The sequence below is a fragment of the Manacus vitellinus genome, unplaced genomic scaffold (assembly GCF_001715985.3).
Source record: "Manacus vitellinus isolate BGI_N305 unplaced genomic scaffold, ASM171598v3 scaffold_30_pilon, whole genome shotgun sequence".
NCBI lineage: Eukaryota > Metazoa > Chordata > Aves > Passeriformes > Pipridae > Manacus > Manacus vitellinus.
In genome coordinates this window covers 2576418-2600508 of record NW_021940291.1, presented here as the reverse complement: position 1 = coordinate 2600508, position 24091 = coordinate 2576418, and the positions used below count along the sequence as shown (strand labels likewise).

The window sequence follows — 24091 nt, the reverse complement described above, 5'->3', positions numbered from 1 at the left end:
GCTGGCAACATGCTTCATTACTTCAGGAACGTCTTCTGTCCTTAATTTAATTCCACAGGGTACATTAAGCATGATATATCAAAGGCTTTTTGGATTACCAGGCTCATGAATGAATAAGTGTTTCCATATGCATTTCTAGGGGTAAGAAAAGTCTATCTATGGGATGATTCCACTGTAGTTCTGTCTTGTGGAACTAAAATGTTATTTCAAGTAAATTGCAACTAAAAGCTGCCCTCGAACAAGGAAAACCTGTAACTACTTTTTCTAAACCTATGTAAAATATTTTTTTGCTTCCAGAGAAGTAGCTTTACTGGCTGGATTAAGATAGTAACTCAACGTAGAATCACCCTCCCTCTGAACAGAACATATTTGCTTTGAAATAATGGCTGATAATGACTGATTACAGCTACTAAGATGCATGAAAAATCTCGAGGGAATTCCATACAGGGTAATTCCAAAGAAGGTCAGATTTCATGTTTTCAAAACAAGGACGCATTAAATACTGATTTGCAATACAACAAAATATTTTTTTTTATGCACAGGACTGTGCAAATGCTGCTGTTCAAAGAAAAGGCGGGTGGGCTCACTGATGTGTATCCTTTCATCCATTTGGAAGTGGGTCACAGCACCAGCTGATCAGAACAGTCACTGCATTTACTTCCCCCTGTCAAAGCAGAAAACCTTTCCAGAGGAGACAGCCTCCAAGGCAGTTCACATTCCTTCCACGGGAGTAAGAGAAACCAAGAAGGATGCTGCTTATGAAACTGCAGGATGGAAAAGATTAAAGGCAACGGGTACACTTGTGTATATGATCATTCTAAAATACATGTACTTCCAAATACAAATTATGTCATAGCCTAAACTGCAAGAGACACCAGTAGCTTTCAGATCTTTTCTGAAGGCTTAAGTGCTTCCATTAATTTTTCATACATTCTTGCTGGCATTCACCTAGAACAATTCTAGGTGAACAGAAAGTAATTCTGATAAATCTCCCATAAAGTAAACCAATGAGAAATAGCAGCAAAATGTTTAATGCCTGTAATTTATTGTATACATACTCTGCAAAACTTATATGCATTTGGTGTGTGCAAAAGTATACACCTCTTTGACAGCACCAGAAAGCAGTTAAGCTATGTACCAGTTTTTAACCTGATTTGTCACATTGTGTAAAAAGACATTGTGCACACATGATATCCCCAAAGGAATAAATCATTGGCTAACACTAGAAGCACCCTTATTTACACACTAACACTTTAATATTGCATCACACCCACTCACCAAAATAAATAGAAGTACATTCATCACAATTTAAACACCAGTCTCTCCATATATTTATTTACTTTGACATGTTTTGGTCTCCAGAAATATGCTATATCTAGAAATATGCATCAGCTACTAGATCATGTTACAAAATGCAAAAAAAAAAAAATAGAAAATTAGTTTTCCTGGACAATATTTTGGGCTTTACACAAAAATAAATCCAGATTTCAATAGAGATCTCATATACTTCTTGAAAGATTTTTATTTTAAAGCACAGCACAGAGTTGCACACTAAGGCTTCCTGTGATATGCAAAACCCTGGCCTCCAAAAGATGTTGCTGTAAAGTGAAATACAGCTCAAGTGTAAATACAAGACATTTTCAAAAAGTAGTCATCAGTAGAAAGTGCCCTTCATTTGATTTAGCATTAGCAGTAAAGAAGTAGCTACCTTAATTGTGCAATCAAAGCCAGACCTGGAAGGGTTTTATGAAACGTATGTCATTTCACACTCTCAAGTTTAAGGATATAGAATCTGAGATAGCAGAAACCAACCAACCTTTTTATATTCCTACATTCAATACTTTTTTTTGACACAATTTAGTAAAAAAGGCACATTTGTCAAACAGTGAATTAAAAATCTAAAAACCAAACCAGAATTTCCTTGAATACAATTAAATCATTAGCTGAACATCTGATCCCAATAAACCAATAAAAGCATTCTTCCAGTTTTTCTTAACCTCAAATTCAGATGCACTTCGGACAAGTACTGAAATACTGTTACTAGATGAATACTATTAATCTGGCAAACAGTAAACATGTTTTTGGATACAAGGTCAGGAATTACAAAAAACAAGTTTAGTTCCTTCCTAGCTGATTTACAAATATGCAACAAATGCAAGCACATTAAAAGCCAAACATTTGTACAAAACATGAAACCTATTAGCATCCCATGCCAATTATGAGAAAGTACTTCTTGATCATAAAATTACAAATGCGTCCTTGAATAATTTTTCATATGAAGTAGACAAAATTTAAGCAATGTTCACTGTGTGAAGAGACAGTTATACAGTGTCTTAGGGAGGCTAGCAGAGTACATTCCAGTCACCATCTAAATGACAAAGTGCTTTACAGATTAAGAAGTTTAACTGATCTTGCGTGCTTAAATAATCAGAAAGTGGTGAAATATTCAGGTTTTATTTAGCCCATATTTGTCTGAAATGCAGATTTCATTCCCAACTGAACCAATTTCAAATTAATGTATTTCTTTTGCTTCATAAGAGACTTTTTTTCCCCAACCAGGTAGGAAGTTGCTCAGAGATATAGCTGTCTGGGTTGACAGAGCTAGAGTCTTTTCCAGCTGAAAAGAATTAAGAAGTAAAAACCTAGAACTTCATCATGGTCCCAATGTTCATTGTCTTAAATGGGTAATTCTAGAAACCAGGATATTTCCAATAGGAAATTTTAGATGGTCCCAATGCAGCAGAGAATACAACACACTTCTAGACAGTGAGGTTACACTATCTTGCATGGTCTTAAGTGCACACACTGAGAAACAGTTTTTGTTAGTTAATAAAGTTAAAACTACAGAGGAGCAACAATGGGGGCTCTGTGTCAGTTAATACTGAATTAGTTTATAGAATCTATACCATTAGCTTACTCACATCAATGTTTTGCTTAGGCAGTGAAATCTCATGCCATTGACAGAACACATCTTAACAAGGCAAATCTGTTTTTTCTTACATTAAGAGTCAGATGTTTAAACTTGAGCAGCTTCCAAGACTGTTCTTTACAGGTTGCTATCTGAACTGCTTCCTAGAAGCAGCACTGTTAAGAACAGGCCCAATAGGAAAGGTTCCTTTGTCATTTTTCCACAATATAAGTTTTCCTTTTTCAACCCCCCAACCAACACCCAAAGCCCTTTTTGTACTTTTCCAAGTATTTCCAGCATTAAAGCATAATGGCCTGAAGCAGCTGAAGATAGATACTATCAATGGAGTTCTGGGGCTTGAGGCAAAGCTGAGTAGTGACACTGGTGAACTTTGAAGGGCAACCTGGAGAAATCAAAGTAGATGCAACACCAGATTTGAGCTTCAGACTCTCAGTCCTGCAGACTTACACAAACCCCGCGCTGATTGTAAACAAATTCAGTTACTGAAACAAACAGTCTTTAAGTGCATAGTTAGAAATAATGTGCAAATATGGGCATTAAGGTAAGTAACTGAACTAACTCTCCTGCTATACATAATAAAGGTTTTTGGCTCGATGAAATCAATCACAAGTATTAACATGAAGTTGTTAATATCGAAGAGCTGCAAATGCATTCTAACCAAATTTAATTCTGATGTGCTTTCTAAACATTTAAGATAATTAGATAGTGACTGCTTCACATTTTAAATAACACATTGTATGTTTAATGTAAGAAAAAACATCATTTGTAAAAGCAGCAGAAGCTGTTAAACAAATGTGAATATCTACAGGGCAGGAAAAGAATTTCCAAGCACATGCCTCGAGCCCAAAAGCACAAGTTATATACAAACACTAAGAATTCTTGTTTTCAGGGTGTGTGTTTCTCATACTGAATTAGACTGGCATTGGAATTCCAGACACAGCAAAAGCCAACAATCTTTTGGCCATACACATAACTGTACAGTTTGCAAATGACATGCCCTTTTCTACTTAGAAATAAAGAGATTCAAATTATTTTTATGGGTCCTCAAATCAGAAGATATGCAGCACATTATTGCCTTAAACAAAACTTTGGCTGAATTTACACCCAAGCCGCTGCTGTACAGAAGATGACATTTCAAGACTTTGAGGCTCATGTTGGGAGACCAAGTAGGATATAAAGCAATTTCTCTAATTCTCAAGAAATATCAGGGAACAAGAATGCTATTCCTTTCTTTCAAGTGAATGCAAAATTGGTTTACTGGTACGTGGCCCACACAGTTCCATGTCAGTGCATAGCTAGTCAATATTTCTGCTGGCATTTTGAACTGGTTTAATCAATGGAAACATCTATTAATTTTATTCCATTTAATATGCATTAGTGCATTAATGTCTTTATAAAAAAACAACCCTGGCAAGTATTAAAAATAAATATCTTATTTAGGTCAAACTAAAGCCTTGCTTTTCAGTACTTTAATCCCTTTAAATACTCTTTTGCCCTCTAACAAGCAAATGGAAACTGAAATAGAGTAAGAGATGTACGGAGGCAGAGGGTAGCAGAAACATGAACAAAGTCAACACCGTAAGCCAGTTAACGTGTCCTCAGCTTCTTGGACTGTCTCTTGCGTTTCAATTCTTCTTCTTCCCGTCTCAGTTCCTCGAGGTCCTCCTGAACACCGAGTCTCAAGCTGCCAAATAAGATTAAATCCTTTACACTGCTACTCAAGACACATGAAGTTTTACTTTCACCCCTCCTTCAAGAAAAGCAATCCTAAAAGTACTGACTTGAACAATAATTTTAGAAGAATACAGCTTTAAAAAAAGAAAGATTTTATCATTAGATTAGCATCAAATATTTTGAGGGGAAAAAATATTTAAAACTTCTGTTAAAAAATAAAGATTGTGTAATAAAAAAATACATAAGGTCTTCTTTTCCTCCCAAAAAATAGCTACTGAAAAACATCCATCAATTCTTGCCAATATATCATCATACAAGTTGTGGCAGGACTGATGCTCATCAGTTTCTAAGAGCCACCTAAACTTTTTACACTGGCAAGGGAGTGAATGGATTTGTCAAACAGTAGAGAAGTAAAAGATTTTGTTGCACTTCCTGGCTTGAGGCACCATATACACATAGCTACAAGTTCCACCCTCAGTCCCCCTGACTCTGATGAACAGGTCCATGGAAGAGATACTGATAATACAGCATGTTCTACCCACCTCCCTGAATTCAGGAAGCTGCAGTCATCCAAATTAAGGACAGAAACAAACACAACAAGGATCTATGTGATAAAACTGGCTTGCTGAATGATTTTTTTTTCAATCTGGCTTAGAACAACTATAATTTAAGTGGACTTGCTTGGTTAGAAGTTCTTCATTTCAAATGTGCTTTTAACCAAGCACTCAGTGAAAAACAGTTGAGCATGGAAAAGGGTAAAAATGAGCTTAACTGAAGTTTCTCAACTCCACTGCCTTTATGCTGCATGTGTAGTTAAAAGTGAATCAGGAATTCAACTCTGCAAAAACTCACTCTGGGTTTTCAACAGAGGATTTGGTTAACGGCAATATCACTTAAAATTCCAGTTAGTTCCCCTAACTCCATTTAACAGACTACAGATTTGCATGAGCTGCAGCTCTTCCTCAGAAGCAAGGAAGAATAAGAACACTGACTAACTTAACAAAGATGCAAGTTTCTAATGCTCAAGGCACCTTCTGAATAACAATATAAAAATTTCAGTAGAACAAAAGAATTTGGTGTCTCCGTGGATTCCAATATCTATAAAAAACTCTTATAACTTTCACAAATCTTATCCCACAAGCCATTAAAAACCAAATCAGTTTATAACATAAGAGTTGTGCAGGCCCAGAGGCCAAAACCAATGGTCAAAACCAATATGAAAATATTAAGCAATAAACTTCCCAATTTCTATCCCAGTTTAAACCCATGCATACCTCCTAGCTTCTTCTTTCTGTTGTTCTCTCCAGCTGCTCTCCATATAACGTAAGGCATAGTCACTTTCATCTTTGTACCTGGAAGTTAAATATGAGTTTTCAGAACACTAAAAACCATCAGAGTGCACAGTTAATGAATTCACACCCCTTCTCAGAAAGAACAATCACTTGCCTGCAGATTTTAAGGTTTTAAAAGAACGTAAGTTACAAGCCTTGAAAATGCCTGTTTTCTTACACTTACTGTCAGACAAGAAGGAAGTATTTAAATAAGCCAGCTAAGAGCCTTCACTTTCCATCAGTTCCTAGGCATACCAAATTAGGTCCTCTCAGAGCAGGTGACACTATTGCATTTAGCAGTTCATACTTGGGCACTTACATCTAAAGAATTCTGAAGTACTGCAGACTGCTACAGAAGGCATTTTAACATCCAGTAATAAAGAGTTGCTATGAATTATCCAGGTGAGACAACGAAGCTGTGCTGTTTTCCAGTGATGTCCTAGGCAAATTTTATTGCTCCCTAAAAGAGCATTGTAGGCAGTGTGAAAATTCAAGGTATCTTCCGCAATAAGCAGCAGTAATGCTTGTTAAATTTCTTCAATGCGATACAATTTCTGGATACCTGCACTTCCCCTATTTCTAAAACATTTTTATTTGTAGAACTACATTAATTTCCATTGTTCTACTGCTTGTTCTGCAGTATTTTAGAATGGTCATTTTTCTTACCTTTTCCGGTCATAGCCAAATATTTCCCGAATATGTTTTGATATTTCTTCCTGGGGTTCCCCTTCATCTTCAATGAAGTCATCCATTTCAGAGTCATACTCGTCATCATCATCATCTTCTATTTGCCTCTTGTAACTAATTGGTGGTCTCCCAAGACCTAAATGGCAGGAGAGCAGAAAAAAAAAAAATCATGAATAACATGAACATTACATTAATTTAACAGGACTTCTCCTTGCTATACCTTGGGCACAGCCATTTTACATTGGGCTTCAAGGTAGAAAACTTCTGCCTCAAGTTAACTAGCAATTCTCAGAAACTCAGTAAAAGGAAAGACTTCCTCTAAGTTGTGCTAGAGAAGATTACATATCAGTATCACCAACAGCATCCTGAGGAAACCACCCAGCAGATGTCTTCTTTGTTCAGGGTTTTCTAGGCATGTATTCACTATACTCCACTCTGCTTGTTCCTGACCAGAAATAAATTTTTAGAACTGCTTGTTACTGATAAGATGAACTTGCCAAAACACTGAAATGTAAAACCACAGAGAGCCTGACTGATTTTTCAGTCAGTATGTACCCCTTCAAGCATCTGTTATTTATGACACTATGAAATATTATAGACTAAGTATTATTAAGTGATGCTAGAAGTGAATTCTTTTCCTTCTAACAGCATTCATATACCAACATCCATCACAGGCTGCTTGGTTTCCTTTCATGTAATAATTCCCACCACCTGTATTTCAAGAGTTATGAGCACAGGCAAAAATAAAAAGTTGCAAAGCAGAAAAAACATTCTACTGTTAAAAGCAATCTTTAAAAGGCAAATGTGGTATTTTCTCCAAGTCTCCCTAACTGCATCTATAAATAGTCAAAAGTCTCTTAGTGACCTCAACTCAGACATGCATAAAACATACAAAACAATAACTAAATGAATGTCCTTATTTTGGCTAGGATAGAGTTAATTTTCTTCCTTGGTAGCAGTACAGTGCTTTGTTTTGAATATGAGAAAGGTTAATAGCACACTGATGATTTAGTAGCTGCTTAATAGTGCTTTTTCTCAGTCAAGGACTCTTCAGTTTCCCATGCTCTGCCAGTCAGCAGGTGCACAAAAAGTCAGGAGGGAGCACGGCCAGGACAGCTGACCTGAACCAGCCAAAGGGATATTCCACACCACAGAACATTGTTTGTACCATGCATCATGTGTTTCTCCTACATTTTACTCCCCTTTCCTTAAAATTATTACTGTTGTCAATATTATTACATTTACTTCAGTTATTAAACTGTTCTCATCCAAGTTTTACCCTTTTTTCCAGTTTTGCCCCCACTGGGGGACAGGGCAAGTGAGCAGCTGCATGGTACTTAGGTGCTACCTGGGGTTAAACCACAACAGTGAAAAAAATCTGCTCTACAAATGTATACCTTGTGGATGAAGCACAGGTCTATGCCCTTGAAAAGGTCTCATTCCATTCATCTGTCCATTGCTAGGTCTTGTGACTAGGTTTTTAGAAGAAATGGTCTCTGACACGACAGTACACTTCGGTTTTACAGTTGCACCTGAGCCACTGCCTGGTCGCCCAGGTCCTGCGCTTGTGCTAATGCCTGGCCTTCCTGGTCCTGCTCCCAGGCTGCTGCCTGGTCGCTTGGCTCCTGTGCTTGGACTGATTCCTGGCCTTCCTGGTCCTGTTCCCAAGCTGCCGCCTGGTCGCCCAGGTCCCACATTTGTGCTGCTGCCTGGCCTTCCTGGTCCAGTGCCCAAGCTGCTGCCTGGTCGTTTAAGTCCCATGCCTGAGCTGCTGCCTGGTCGCCCAGGTCCTGTGCTTGAGCTGCCAGTCGGCCTCCCGGGCCCCACGCCTGAGCCACCTTCCAGTCGCCCAGGTCCTGTGCTTGAGCTGCTGCCTGGCCTTCCAGGTCCTGTGGCTGAGCCGCTGCCCAGTCGCCCAGGTCCTGAGCTTAAACCACTTCCCGGCCTTCCAGGTCCCATGCCAGAGTTGCTGCTTGATCGCCCAGGTCCTGCACCTGAACCACCTCCAGGATGTCCAGGTCCTCCTTTTCCTAAGCTGCTGCCTGATCGTTTTGCATTGGAGTTGATTCCATGCTGAAGGGCAGCAGTATTTCCTGGTTTTGCATGGGCAGGCTTTTTCAGGCTGGATTCTTTAGCAGATGGCAGCCTTTGAGCCCCATTGGCCATGGGTTTTGAGGGTGGCACGTGAGAACTTGAGCCAGACTTCCTAATACCATTGACAGGTAATTTACTATGACTGCTACCAGTAGAGCTTTTTAAGGAGCCATTTTGTGGTTTTTTTTCCATATGATCAAATCTGGAGGAAGATGATGACCGTGAGTGTTTTTCAGTCAATGCTGGTGCTTTGGATTTCTTATCAATACCACCCATAGAAAGCGACACATTGGGTTTTGACGTGGAATGTTTATCTACCGAGCTTTTATTAAGTTTTGCATTTACAGATGTTTTTTGAGAAGACATTTTTTTTGAAGAGCTGGATATCCCTGTAGTCTTAATCTCCTTCTCATCTTTCCTATGCATTTCTACTCTTTTGTTTTTGCGTCCCAAATATTCCCTCTCTCTCAATTCTTCTGCTGTTCTGGGTCTCTCTTCTACCTTTTTCACTGGTTTTATTTCCACTGGTTCATATTGTTTCTTTTCAGCAAGCCTCAAGAGCTCTGTAAAGTTCAGAGGTGGTGGTGCACTTTTGGGAGGTGCCTTTGGTTTCACTGCAGCTTTGGATGGTTTCTCTTCATATTCTTCTTGCTCATGTTCAGATTCAGTCTGACTGTACTCAAGTTGCTCAGTTTCATCTTCTGTTGCATACTCAGCCTCTGGGGCCTGAGCAACATTCTCACTCGTCCTCCTCTTTTTAGGCTTCTCTTCAACAGGAATGCCATTATAGCCATAAAAATTATCCTTTGTTCGTGAGGCCATAGCTCTTGCCTTTCTGTCATGTTTCAGTTCAATACGCCTTGCCAAGAGTTGCTCTTTCTTTCTTCTTTCTTCCAGTGCTGTACGAAAACCAGGAGAAAGTTAGGCAAAAGCACTACTTTTTACTTCAATTTCTTCCAAACTGATAAACCAGTTAGGACAGTAATTTAAGGATATCTGGCTCACAGGTATCCAAAATAGAACAGAAAATGACCAGAGGTCTGCCAACAGGGCAGGCTAACCCACCTGTATAAGCTACTCCAACAAAGGCAAGCAATTAAAACAAATGCTGTTATGGCAAAACCCACTAAGGTCATTCAAGGGAAGCAGCTCTCCAGAATGCCACAAAAACTACAGAGAAGCACTGTGCAAGAAGGTACAGAACGAGTTATGGGATCTCTGGGTAGTAGAGGGAGTTCTGAGACTGAGCAAGAGAATTTTGAGACTTTACTATCAGGTGTCTAAGGGAAGATGAGGAAAATGAGGGAATAAAAGAGTATTGGGGGGATAAGAATAGGGAAATACAAGTGTGTGTGTGTAGAAGCATGCAGGGTTGATACAGAAGCAGTCAACCACAGATAAGCAAGCATCTGGTCACTACACATGTCTGATAAGAGACTATCTCCACAGTCTGTCTTACACTCTCACTGAACAGTTTTTAGCTCTTTTCTGCATGAGTATGCTGTCTTACATCTGCGTGTGGTCCACTGACAAAATTCAGGCTGAACTAGCTGGAGAAGAGGTAAGAGATCTGAACACCAAATACCGGAGAGACCAAGGGTGTGGGGGCTAAATATCAGAAAGATTCAGGAAAAGCATAAATTCCTAGAAAATGGACTGGGCTACTCATTGTTTGGGTGCTTGTAAAGGTACCATTCCCTGTCTATATTATTTCACTGTCAAGGGCTGTGACTGTGTAACATGAGGATGCAAGCATTCCTATATGGAATTCATGCTCAATCTTGCTTCTGGGTGCACCTGACAGCAGGAATAAGGAGCAGACTCACAACTGGCCCAGGAGAGGAAGAACACCCTGGGCCATCCGGTCCATCAGATTTAATAAAACATCAGAAGCAATGTAATATTAGTTCATTCTACAGACTATTTAAAGGAAATATAATACAGTGGAAAAAGTGTGGCTCAAACAAAGCCTCTGACATATATATTTAAAATTCAGACTGTATTGATACACTAAGTTAACACACAACAACAGAAACTCTTTCCATTTTTCACACAGATGAAGCTTTTCAAACTTAAGTTACCAAAGTCCAGATGGCTTCTTGTGCTCTTACCTTAACTACTTCTCAGTAGTTCTAAGTAAGACTACTTACTTAGTCCTGGCTTTCCCTAAGCCCCAGGAATTTCTGTGCATAAATTCCAGAAACAGACACGTAGCCATATTTACAAAAGCTTTGAATAAGGAGGCAAATCTCAAATGAATCAACAAAAGTCTACTATAGGAAATATTTTGGACTTTTACCTTTTTTTCTTTTTTCTTCTTCTTGCCGTCTGAGAAATGCTTGCACTGCTGCAGACTCTACACCCTTGACTTTTGGAACTTTTTTGGGAGGACCAACGGCCAAACTGTACCTTTTCTGCAAAGAACAAAGAAATAGGTCAGAAGAGTTAAGAAATGTAAAAATCAGTTTTTGAAACTGAGGAGTTGCATAATAGTCATGTATTTGACTTTAAGCATAGAAGTGGTCCAGAATATGCAAACAACAAATTCCCACTGAAGCCGAGAGTTGTTGGATACACTTCACTCCTAGATGTACTTTGTTTCAGGCTGACTAAGGAACAACAGGCCTCAAGTCATTGGGGAAAACCCGCAAGCTAGAAATTCCCTGGCTCCCATACAAGGGACTAGAGGTATCTTGAAATTTATTTTGAAAGGTGGTTTCAAAACCCAGAAGAGCAAGATAACCGAAGTATTGAACAAGATACAAGCACTAAAAATGAAGACATCTATCTTGTCTGTACTGTTGACTAGCAGCCAACTACCTCACCCTCTAAATATTACCATCAGGATGGGCCCAAATTTGAGCTCTGCCTGAACTGCAGTTGAACTGCTCGGCAGGTGACACCTCCTGAGCAGGGACGCCTTTCAAGGTTAGAGATTCCTTACCTGAAACTAAGAGACCCTTCCTTACCCAAGGCAGAGGGATCCCTTACCAGTGACAGTTCCTCAGTAGGTGACTGAGAGCATGCTGAAGTAGTATGAGGAAACATTAATTCCATATTATTATAAACACTGTATGGATAATTTCACTAGACAAAAACCATTAACCAAGTCTGAGACTACAATTGGATCCAGCCACACCTAGGCTCCAAAGGGAGTTTAGAAAGCAGTCAGCTCTGAACCCTGTGATTCAACAGGAAGGTGCTCCTCACTCTTTGCGTCACCAGTCTCAGAATCATTCCAGCTCAATTTGAACTCTATTTTCCTTTGTGTGTTTCTTCCAATGAGTATTTATTAAGATGAACCTTGCATCGAACTCATAGAACCTTGTCAAACCACTGTTAAAACTTTGTCAAGTCCCACTGAACTTACTGAACTGTCAAATTATTATTTTATCTCAAAATACATTGCTGCAGGTCTTCTTAGTGAGGTACTTTCTACTCATCTGTGTCAGGGATTCACTCAGCTTTTGGAAGGAATGAACAGGAAACCAGAAAACAGGAAGGGAAACAGAAATGAGTGAAATGCACTGGACTAATAAGGAATGTAACGGCTGCATTAGTAATGGAATAAAAATATTTCAGTTCAGCCTTAGTCTTTGACCAAGCAGGAACCAAAAGCAAACTACAGCTCAAGTTGCCAGTCAGTTCAATTCCAGACTGCAGGCTTACAGCTCCATTTTCAGATTGCTTGTGGACACTCATTTCAGTTTACCTAATTCAGCAAAAATAAAGAAATCAACTCAAAAAATTTAATTATTCCAAAAGTTGGAATGGACTTTATCAGTAGATCGATGTAAAACCAGCAATACTGATTTTAGTTCCTGCTGACAGTGACTACTGTATATCAAGGAGTTACTGATCCACACAGCAGGTGACCTGAATGGGTCCAGGCCTGCACTCCACTTATCGCCCGAGATTAGTGTGTGACCTCAGCACTAATTGTGACAGCACACACAGCCCACACCTGGCACCTGGCAATTATGGCACTTGCATGTGGTGTAATTTGCCAGGCGAAGACAAGGCTCCAGAGAGATCTTATTGCAGCCTTTCAGTACTGAAAGGTGTATAAGAAATATGAGGACAGACTTTTAAGCAGAGCCATCAGCAACAGGACAGGGGGTAATGGTTTAAAACTAAAAGAGGGTAGATTCAAACTAGATATAGGTAAGAAATTGTATATGATGAGAGTGGTGAAACACTGGCACAGGTTGTCCAGAGAGGCTGCAGATGCATCAGATGCAGATGTTTCCCTGGAAACACTGAAGTTCATATTGGACAGAGGTCTGAGCAACCTGATCTATTTAAAGATGTCCCTGCTCATTACAGGACTGTTGGACTAGATTACCTTTAGCAGATCCTATTCCATGATTTTATATCATATCTTGAAGTGAAGCAGCATGTTTTCATATAACATCCTTTTCCTTGGCAGAGGAAATGATAAATTGTGCCATTTACTGCCAAGGACATCCTGCAAAAGCTCTAAAGACTACAATGTTGGTCATTCACACCATGGACAGGATTTGCACAGCTTGCCATGCCTAGATGTCTGTCCAGTGCTGTTCAACTTGGGATTCCCACAACTGAACAGATGCAAAGTTATCTATGCTACCCCCTTTTTTGCTTCCCCTGTTAAATCCGATAAATTTTAATCAATATCTTAAGAGATCAAGTGCCTTTCTTACTGGGATCTATTATAACAAACACTTACCCCAATGTGCTATGCCTGTTCAAACACTGCCTTTCACAAATGTACCAGACTCTGCTTAAAATGGAAAAAAACCCCAAAGACTTTTTTTGAACTTCTTCCCACAGGCTACAGAAAAAAACCCCAAAGCAATAAGAACGAGATAGTTGCAAATATAAATACAATAGAAACCAGTTAAACCCAGAAGCAGCTGGAAAGCTGGGTTTTTTTATTTTAGTAGTAAGACAATAGATTAAAATCTAAACCAAGATCTCCCACATGAGACATTAGGATCCTCACCAAAAGAAAGCTGTGAAAAAACAGTATCACTGAAGAGCCACACAAGTCAGCATTTCCATATATTTATGCACATGATCATCCTATCCTCATGTAGCCTTACAGAACTTAAATAAAATAATTAAATTATAATATCTGGTAAAGAAACCTACATCCAAATCTTTTAGAAGCAATAATCAGGCAGGCTAGTGGCATAACTCTCTAAAAATTCCAATATCACCCAACTGAAGCCTTCATTCAAATTTCTGATTAATTGATCTGCAGCATATTAATAGATCCTTTGATTACTTTAATTACTAACATGCAAATCCATACATTATCTTGAATATACACGCACTAAGAAGCAAGGTTCAGAGGCTCATCCCCGAACTGCAGCCAAAATTGACTCCAAGAAAGGCAGCTACAATACCAGCTACTTGTAGCCTTGAGAAATTTCTGAAATGACTAGAACAGAATTACAAAGATGCACCATCCACACACACTGCAGTAGTAAAACCTGCAATGTTGCCTCATCACACTGAAAACCTACTATAGTTACGCTCATTTACTGAGCTTCACCTCTGTGTAAGGAAGTTTACAATCTGAGAACTGACTTTGTTGTTTGCACCAAAAGCATTCCAAGATCTGACTGTTCAGGAAACCTGAACAGTGATGCAGTATTGCCTCTCAGTTTTTGCTCAGATGTGGCCCATGACTCAGTGTCCCCAACTAATCTGGCTTACTCCACCTGAATTGGAAAAGAGAGAGAAATCCACTCATTATTAGTCAAAATCCTTTCAGAAAAAGGTTGAAGCAAATTAGAACCTTAGAAACAATATTCGGTGTTTTGTAGTATACTCACTGTAGTATAATGATATATATTATACTCATCTTAGTATAATAATAATTAGTATTACCATTTACTAATTTTCTTACGAAGTCAAATATGTCATGTTTTGCCATTGGTAACCTAATTTGGCAAAGCTTGGTTTAATTATTCAATTTCTACAGAGTTTTTAAAAACTGAGAATTTTCAAGACTGAGGATACAGCTGGACTCTATCTTAAGGGTCTTTTCCAACCTAAATGATTGTGTGATTCTGAAAGAGTTTTATGCCTAAGGAGCACCTTTGAAAACTGCTAAACAGCAGGGACAAATGTAGATTGATCTATTCTGTTAGAAAACCTTATAAAGAATTAAAGTGATGGGGAAGCAGTTTTCAGGCTTTGTTTTGCTGTACTATGACCAACAGTCGTATCCAGGAGCAGGTTTGTAAAGCAGCTTGACAGACAAGCTGTTTTCTGACTGCCACTAACATGGCACATCATGCAAAATTCAGATTTAAGTCTTCCTATCACTAGCATTTCTTGGTATTGACTAGCAACTGGCCACACAGCTAAACAATTCATAAATTAATACCCATTTTCTGTACAGGGAATCACTACTATTGTTGACACAAGTTTCATTCACTTTCATTTAGAAATAAAATGACCTGCTTAAGTAGTCTTTTTAAAAGCACTGAACCATGCACATGTTCCACAAACACTGATAAAGTGTTTGCATGAACATGCACCAGATTCCAGATAAACCAGACAAAATAGGCCAGGGCATGTCACTTCATCATCTAAGAAGCAGCAGCACTACTCTGGCTTTTTATAACTATTGCTAGGTTGGTTAAATCAACAGAGTAATAGAAATGCCTTTAGGAGAAAGCAGGTCAAGCTGTTCCCAGAACACTGCACTATTCGAGTTGTAAACATGGATTATTTGCTCTGAAGTCACTGACTTCCTTCAAAACATGGCACATGATCCTGATACAGTTGCAGTTACTTCCATGTCAGCACTCAAGTGCCAGATCTTGGACTGTAAAACAGAATTTATAAAATAATTGTGAACTTTGTGGCATCCAAATGAAGCCCCCAAAGGCCTAAACCAAATACCAGCCCCAGACAGAAGCAACAGCAGTAGTATTGCCTTTAACAGTGATCAGCATTTACACAGGTAGTAAGATAGGACTGATCAATTCTGCCAAACCTGGTTCTCACTTGTGCAAATAATTATTGCTGTGGGCTTGCACACACAATGTAAAGACAATTCTACTTGTGCTATTCAGTATGGGCAGCTTGCAGAGGCTCTCACAGGCTGGAGATTTTTTGGTGTGCTCCCTTTTCACTAGCACGTTGTGACCCCTGTGTTATATTACAACACTTTTCCTCTTCTTCCTTACCATTCACCAAGGCATGTAGCCTTCTCCAATGGGAAGTCTGTTTCCCCCTAAATATTCTGCAGAGTATAACTTTCTGGTAACATCAGCAATGGTTCATTCACCATATACATCCTTGTTTGTGTCACTCTTTTCACAATACCCTAATACCAGTTCCTCAAAAGGCCACTTTCCAAACTGCAAGTGGCCATTGGTGTAACTGCCCAGGGGCCTCTGGACTGGTATTTCCAAGGCCTCTGCTACAGTCTCACCACTGGGTTCCCAGCAGCTCCCTCTGCATTCTTAGAACATGTGCACACAATGATTTCTCAACTACTGCTTTCAATATCTAGTAATAACAAACTAAATGGTAGATAATGAGCATGCTTAAATTTGTTTCCCTTCATCTTCCAACAATCCGTACCAAGAGAAAGGTTTTTCTGATATGAGTATTTTAACTATCAGCTCACACTGCTCTCCTCTCCCAAACCCAATTTAACCGGGTCGTACATTTTATTCCTAAAAAAGCAAAAATAATTTCTTAAGATTTTTGCAAGTGTTGCCACAATATCCAAGCTGAACCATTAGCTGGAAAAAAGGCAGAAATTTCTTCTATTAAATGTTGCTTCACACAGAAAAAAAATTAAACAGATACTTTATGCCTTCCTTTCTGTAGTCATGTGTTAGTCCCCACTTTCATCTGCTTTTGCAAAAAAAGAGACCAGAAATAGAAAAAGTTGAAAGTTGAGAGTAAAAGCCCTCCTCACCCCTGCCAACATTTCACACTGTGTGTCTTGCAGCTCACACATGGAAGCTGACATAATGCAAAGCATTTCAGGCCCTGTTTTGAGGCAAGTTGTAGCACATAATAAATGCACACACACTGATCAATAGGAGTCTGATCCTACAACAGCCTGTATTTCACAGCCATTCCCCACTATTTCTCTTGCAGGGCTTCTCTTGCCTATGGGCAAGCGTTCAATAGTTTGTAGAGTAGAATCCCATGGTCAGGCTCTCTAGCCCAAGGTCCTCCTCTGAACAAACTCTGGGATTCTGCTAGTGTTTCACTTCATAAATACTTTGTTTCTCATAGTCACCTGTATCTATCAGCTTCACTGGGGGCTGTTTTGTGACACTAGGTATCAGTCTGACTGAAACTGAGACCTCAGCAAGTGCTGACGTGGATGACAAGATGTTCCCGTTTTGGGTCACCTCTTTGTGGTTAAATGATATTCTGTATCAGATTTGATGTGTCAATTCTGAACACCAAAGATTTGTCCTCAGTTAAAAGGAATTGGGAGCAATTTGAGATAATTCCTAATAAATTATTAATAACAACAAACATTAGGTGAAATAAAAGGTTTCTACTGTGCTCAGTTTTTTTTTTTTTTTAAACTGCAATAAAATTTTGTATGTTAAAGAATACGTATGATAAAAATATCTGGAAGTGCTTCACCACATCCATAGCGTCATTTAAAATTTGTGGCATAACAGTAAATCAATTTCACCAAAAAGAATGACAATGTATTTAACTCTTACTAAAATCAACATGAAATCTCATAGCTTTTATCATGTCTAGTCAAAGCAAGATCATGTTGAAAATCTAATGAACTGCTAACATGAACATATGTAACAAGATACAACAGCAAAGTCCCTATGGAATATTAGGTGATAAAAACCGGGGCTCTACTCAGCAACTGCTAGGAAGATTATTAGCAGTACATCATTAATAGTTTAGACACTAGTTCATATATGTACTGTTTTATTTAGAAACAAAACCTGATGCAACTAATAGGGCACTAAAAGGCTGATTTCAGCAATGTTCCTTTTCAATCTGGATTTCCATAGGAAGATGAACAAGCAGATTTGTTTTTACAGGGACATGATGTAATATCTGCTTTATCCAGGTCCCCCTTTTACAATACAAGGCCATATTGTTTCTTAGAGTTTTTATATAGTTTCCACTTTGAACTACACACTACTTGTATAATGCATATATAGAGTTTAATATTTATTACTTGTGCATGTCACTACTTTTCATTACAATAGACATGGAATATTTAATTCAGTGCACTGTAAAGTTTAAAATAAACTTCTCAGAGGGAAATTCAGGGGATATACACATTAATGCAGGAACTAACATTTCTGGAAACCTAGTAGCTTTACATACTAGTAAATTTTGTAATTTGTCTATATGGTGTTTTTAACAAAAATATTTTCAATTAATTATATTCTTCTTATACAAATACATTTAATATACTAGCTTTAATGTAGTGGAGTTACTTGGCTGTCCAAAGATGATAAAAACTCCATAGGCTCTCTTTTAAAGCCAAGCAGCTGCAGATAACCTCAAGCTGTACCAAGTACAGATCTCCTTTTGCTCGGAGGCAAGGGCCAACTTTAGAGTTAAAACCTGCACCACTAATGTGCTAAACAAACTGCTTCAGCTATGGATTCAACAGCACTCTCACTACATGAGTTAATTAGGAATTAGCAAATCCTAATGCTGCCTTTCTAAAAAGAGTAACTAAACCCTCATCCATTGCACAACAAGTAGGATTGCGTCCCTCCACCACCACATCCACAATGGAGAACATGGCAGATATTTTATCAATTCATCATCATGAGTTATAAGTATTGTGGCAAAAAAAAATCGTGGCACAGTACATTAAAGCTGCATGAGAAAACTAAGAATGTAATGAGAAGCTTTAAACATCTGAAGTAAGAATTACAGTAACCCAGTGACAATTTAGTGGAACAGCTTGTTTTAAGACTAATAAAATAGGCATTGCAATATCTTAGAGTATTTCTATATTTGATATTTTAACATTTATGTTACAAACCAGATGTCTAAGTAGAGTCAGAGACAAACTAAATGTGCTTAAATTTAAAAAAGTATATTTTATAAGATTTTAAAGACACAATGGAATCTAATTAACTACACATATCTACCATATGGTTGGTACATATTATCAACTGGCCACAATATTAGCAAGCATTACCAAAGTTCTATTAGTGATACAGATAGACTGAGATACTCTGAATTCTACAGTGTTTCCATTTTAGTGGTGTCAGAACTAATGAGTATGATTTTTTTCTGCTTTTCCCACTGTTTATGCTAAAAACAACTACCCCTCTCATTTACACTGGTTTAAATGAGCTAATCATAGAAACCTAAGACTCTGGTACTCTGTTAAAGAATAAACAGAAAAAATGTTTCCCTAGCTGGTGGCTACCAAAGAGCAAATATTTTTTATCCAAATAAGCACGCATGACTTATAATTTGGGTCCTGACAGAGGAATAAAACCCAGGATATTAATATATGAAAAGGCCACAGGTCCTTCCTACTGCCAAATTTCATCCAGCCATGCAAGTGGGTTATTTCACACAAAACCCACATATTACTGATATCTTGAACTAGAATGCAAACTGCTGAAGTACAGATCTCAGAATATTAGCAATATACCAAATGCCCTCTGCCAATCATCCCCCACAGCGTTGTTACAGGTTATTCCTTCGCAATGGATAGAATCAACTGGGTTGGAAAAGACCTCAGAGATCAAGTCCAACCCTTGATCCAACACCGCCGTGGTAACTAGACCATGGCACTAAGTGCCACATCCAGTCTCATCTTAAAAACCTTCCAGGGACGGTGAATCCACTACCTCCCTGAGCAGCCCATTCCAATGCCTGATTACTCTCTCGGTAAAAAATTTCTCCCTAAAGAAAGACGTCACACAACGCAGCACATCCACCCGAAACTTGTCACTTTGTCTCCGACCCGCACTTGAGACGTGGCAGATTTCTGCTTCCAGAGCAAACAAAAGGACTTATCCGACTTTTAGCCACAGGCTTCCCCCGCAGCAGCGCTTCGCTCTCGGCATCTCGGCACTTCCAGCGGCCAGCAGGCGCCAGCCCCGGCTGCCCCCTCCGAGCCCGGCCGTGCCGGGACCTGTTGACCGAAGGGGCCCCGCTCGCCCCCTCCCCGCACACAGACTTCTCCAGCCCCCACGAGCGAGAGCCCCCGGCCGGCAAGGCGACAGGCCCGCCGGGCCCTGTACCACCAGCTCTGCCAGCCGGACCGAGGCGCAGCGGGGCCCGCATCCCGCGGGACCGGCGTGCGGAACCGCGCTACCACTCCCCCCACGTGCTGCGACCTGGCCACCGCGCCCCGCCCCGCGGCTGTACCCCCGCCCAGCCGCGCGGCCCGCAGGTCACCGGTCACCCGCTTCAGTTCCCCTGCTGCTCCCGAGGCCTATCACGAGAATATTCGAAGAAAGCCCATGCCGGAGCCGGATAAACCGGGGCGCGTGCAGCCGGCCCGCTCCCAGCTCCTCACCCCCCCCCCCCGCCGCCCGCTCGGCCCCGCTCGCTCCGCCCGCTGCCTGCCCACCCTTTTATATAAACCTCGCCTGGCGACGGCTCACTATCACCCTTGTGCGGCGCCTGTCGCCACGGAAACGGCGCTGGGAAAGGAGTGAGATCATTTTTGTCTTTCTTTTATGGGAACTGGTCGCTGGCGTCTTGTCCTCTACAGGAGTCCCCGCAGGATGCCGGGCCCGCGTGATGCGGTCGGGGCTGCCTTAATGAGCCCACCGGGCCGGCCCCGCCGTGTGCCCTGCCCGCCTCTGCCTACCGCTCCTTGCCGCCGCTCCCCCGCACGCAGCTGCCGCCCATGCGGGGCTGATGATGCCGCGGTCTGTCCCTTCGCACTCTCCGGCTTCGCCCGCTGAAACGCCTCGCAGAGAGGCTGTTTGCAAGGGCACGTAGTGACAGAACAAAGGGGAATGGCTTCAAACTGAAAGTGAGCAGGTTTAGATCAGATATTAGGAAAAAAATACTTTACTGTGAGGGTGGTGAGGCACTGGAACTGATTGCCCGGAGAAGCTGTGCATGCTCCATCCTTGGAGGTGTTCAAGGCTAGCTTGGATAGGGCTCTGAGCAACCTGGTCTAGTGAAAAGTGTCCCTGCCCATGTCAGGGGGGTTGGAACTAGATGATCTTTAAGGTCCCTTTCAGCCCCAACCATTCTGTGATTCTATGAATATTATCCCTGACCTTGGCATGGGGATGTATCCCACTTTTTTCTATTATTTTTTTTCAATAGCTACTCTTGGTTTTTCAGTGGTGGTCAGGATTGGGTTGTTTTGAAGCAAAAAAGCCTTTTGGGGCAATGACCAGTGGCTCCAACTGCACCCTGGCACTTGCCCCCATTCCCAGCAGTCAGCTCCAGCCACCAGCTTGGCCCTGAGGGGACACACGCCAGGCAGAAATCCTGTAACAAAGGAGGAATATGGATTAAGTTTCCTCAGTGATCTCTCTTGGTTTATCGAGTCTTGAAAATCAGTGCTTGGCTTCTAGGAGTGTCACAGTTAATCAGCAGTGTGCTCCCAGCTGCAGGAATACTGCCTGATAAACAGGGCTCCCAGGAGCAATGCTGACTCTTAGAGTGGCCAAACAAAACACTCTGTGTGTGTATGTACGTTCAAATATTTTTCCAGGTCTCTAACAATCTGGAACATTGTGCAAGAACACCAGCTGACTGAAGACTCCTCCTCGCTTGCATTGGATATCAGCTCTTTTCCTAGATCTATTATCTGAGATCCATCTGAGTAAAATTACTCTACACTGCTTGTCATAGAAACCTGGGCACTGAAAGGAAGTGTTTTTCCTTCATTTTGTCATTCTTTAACATAAACTCTTTAACACTGCTGTTACTTGACCACTCTTCACTTTCAGTGCCTCCAGTTCCTTCCTGGCTTTTCCAATTTCCCTTTGCCTCTTCAGTGACCTCACTTCCCCCCCCCCCATCTGAAATTCCTTCCTGAGTAGGGCTATAAGCCACATTGCAGCCTGGTGTAAAGATGCCCAGTGAGGCCCTAAGTGAGGGGAGGAACTGGATGATTTATTTGAGCCAGGCACTGCACCAGTTAAATCACAGGGCTTTTGTAGTTCTTGAACTACAGATTCAACTGAAGTTGTTTCTGTAATGCTTACTCCGATATCTCTGCGTGGCACCACCCTGTGCAGGGTAGACACTCCTCCCGATCTCCCACTGCTTTTTCTTGGAACGCAGTCCTGATGTAACACCTTATCCTGTAACAACTTGATCCTTCTCTTTCTTCTCCTTTTAATTCTAATCTCCATAAGACATTTCACTGACTTTATTTCTGACTCAGATGTGATCTACTCTCGGTTCCTGCCCTCTTTATATTATTACTTTCTTTAATTTTTCAGCTTAATTATTTTTTAGTTTTAAGACTTTCTAGTCAGTTTCTCTTCATGGGCAGTTATTGGTTCATCAATTTTTCTCTCATTTTTGTAATTCTGTTTCCCTCTGTGGTACTGTCAATAAGATTATGATGCCATTTTCTGGCAGTCTTATCTGCCACCCCATCACTGCTGTGGTGCTTTCATCAGAATTTCCCTGCACAGTCTCGAATTTCTTGTATCTCCACTGTGCCCTTCCTTGAGAGGCCTCTTAGTATGACTCAGATTCCTGTATGACAACAACAGTATTGACACAGTGATGACTGTTGCTCTCTGACTTTTATGTTTGCTTGCTTTGGAGAGTTGGCAGGAACACTTGGCTAAACGAAGTCTTCATTTTGCTGACTGCAATCCTGAAGATGAGTGGAGAAAATCTCTCCCTGCATCTAAAAGAGGAGTTACGGCCAGGCCAGGGGATGGCAGGAATGGCATTTCAGTCACCTGTTGCATGTTGCTTTTTATGTGTGGAAACCTCTAACTACAGTTGTTACCCTTTCCTGTAAATGGCAATACTGTGACATCACATGTCCCTCAGCAGAGGGGATTTACATCTGTGTGAGGGCCGATGGGAGAAATAATAACCCTGTGTAAACACACGCTGCAGGCATTTTATAGGGCAGTAGCAAGTGACCCTGAGCTGTGTCAGGATTCCCAGATCGCAGCTATGGCACTTAAACCCAGATTGAGCTCGTGTTACACATCAGCACAGCACCTTGACATAGTCCAGCCTCCTTTTCTGGCAGATGTGCAACAACAAATGGGAAACTCCATGCTATGTGTGCCTACAGCTGTCCTCCCTGTGTCCTAAATCACTTCCCAAATCGTGTTCACTCTTCACAATCTTTGCATATGTTTAAAATGTGATGAACTGACCCAGACTAGGCTTGCCAGGACTCCCAAGTCCAGCTAGTCTGTCAGCAACAAGAGAAGGAACAACTCTGTGCTTTTAAGCCAAACTGACATTTCTGTTAAATAAAAACCAGGATACAAAAATGTTTCTTCCCCTTTTTGTAACTCTCTGATCTGTCTGATTATGTGCGTGTTTAACATCAAACTAACTTTGAAAGAATTGTAAAAGTCTGAGAAGTTAAACCTACATCTTCCAGAAAACAAAAATAACTCCTCTTAAATCTCCCAAGAACTTGTAGTTTATGCTGCTGAAAAAGTTCAGACAGATTTATTCTTTTTGTGTGTACATTTTTAAGCAAGAACCTGCCTAGGTTTTATTTTTATTAAATATTTTCAGTTCAGGATATTACTTGGGACTAGAACTGCTTAGAAAAGACCTAGAAAATATCAGACACTATTCCATCAGAAAGTGTTTTCGTTGCAAGTTTTTAATCAGCTGTACTCAACAATAGCTTTTTGCCCCAGCTATGCACACTTCAGGTATGTGACTAATCCTATTAACTTGAAGTGAAGTGTATTAAAGTGTTTAAAGGATTAGAGTCTTAATTACAGGCCATCTGCAGAGGTCAAATATCAAAGGCTGTTCAGAGCCTGAGTTTTAGCATTTTTCTGAATGAGTGAATGAGTAATATTCGTGTGAGTTTCCCTTTCCCCTTTTCATCCAGCATCCTTTCTGCAGTAACGTAAATGGGTGTTCCAATATGGCCTTTATTAAATGAACTGAATCATCCCGATGTTCAACAGGCAGGTCTCTGGATCATCAGCTGTTTAGGCATTTTCAGAGCTTGCCATGTATGCTCAAAAGAAGTTTAGGACTTGGAAAAAACAAATTTGAACAAATCTTGTTTGCATAGCGTGGTGCCAGTCTACTCTATAGCTGCTTCTGATTTGAATTATTAATCACTAAGATTTTTTTGCTTATGATATGTTGAAGAGAAGTGGAAAGCAAGAGTCTCAGCATGATAATTAGCTGGTGGTGAAAATGTATAATTTAGATATCTAATTTAGATGTCTAAATTATGACCTTTGGCTCC

The 24091-nt window shown here is 40.4% G+C and overlaps 1 protein-coding gene across 1 annotated transcript; it reads right to left on the bottom strand.

Moving 5' to 3' along the window:
- Positions 1–1023: 1023 nt before the first annotated feature.
- On the bottom strand, positions 1024–19983 carry SPTY2D1 (SPT2 chromatin protein domain containing 1). Its single transcript, XM_029961028.1, has 6 exons — positions 19702–19983; positions 11015–11129; positions 8019–9614; positions 6601–6757; positions 5878–5955; positions 1024–4613 (listed from the first exon to the last, which is right to left on the bottom strand). The coding sequence occupies exons 1-6, from the start codon at positions 19981–19983 to the stop codon at positions 4517–4519; spliced, it is 2325 nt and encodes a 774-aa protein (XP_029816888.1). The 3' UTR covers positions 1024–4516.
- Positions 19984–24091: the final 4108 nt, after the last annotated feature.

What these genes read in the sequence shown, in the direction of transcription:
- SPTY2D1 (XM_029961028.1), bottom strand. Translation starts at nt 19,983, where the DNA reads ATGCGGGCCCCGCTGCGCCTCGGTCCGGCTGGCAGAGCTGGTGGTACA. An exon ending in AAAGTCGGATAAGTCCTTTT is followed by an intron (nt 11,130 to 19,701) that starts GTTTGCTCTGGA and finishes TGTTCTTTGCAG; the next exon opens with AAAAGGTACAGTTTGGCCGT. An exon ending in AGAAGAAAAAAGAAAAAAAG is followed by an intron (nt 9,615 to 11,014) that starts GTAAAAGTCCAA and finishes GTTTTCGTACAG; the next exon opens with CACTGGAAGAAAGAAGAAAG.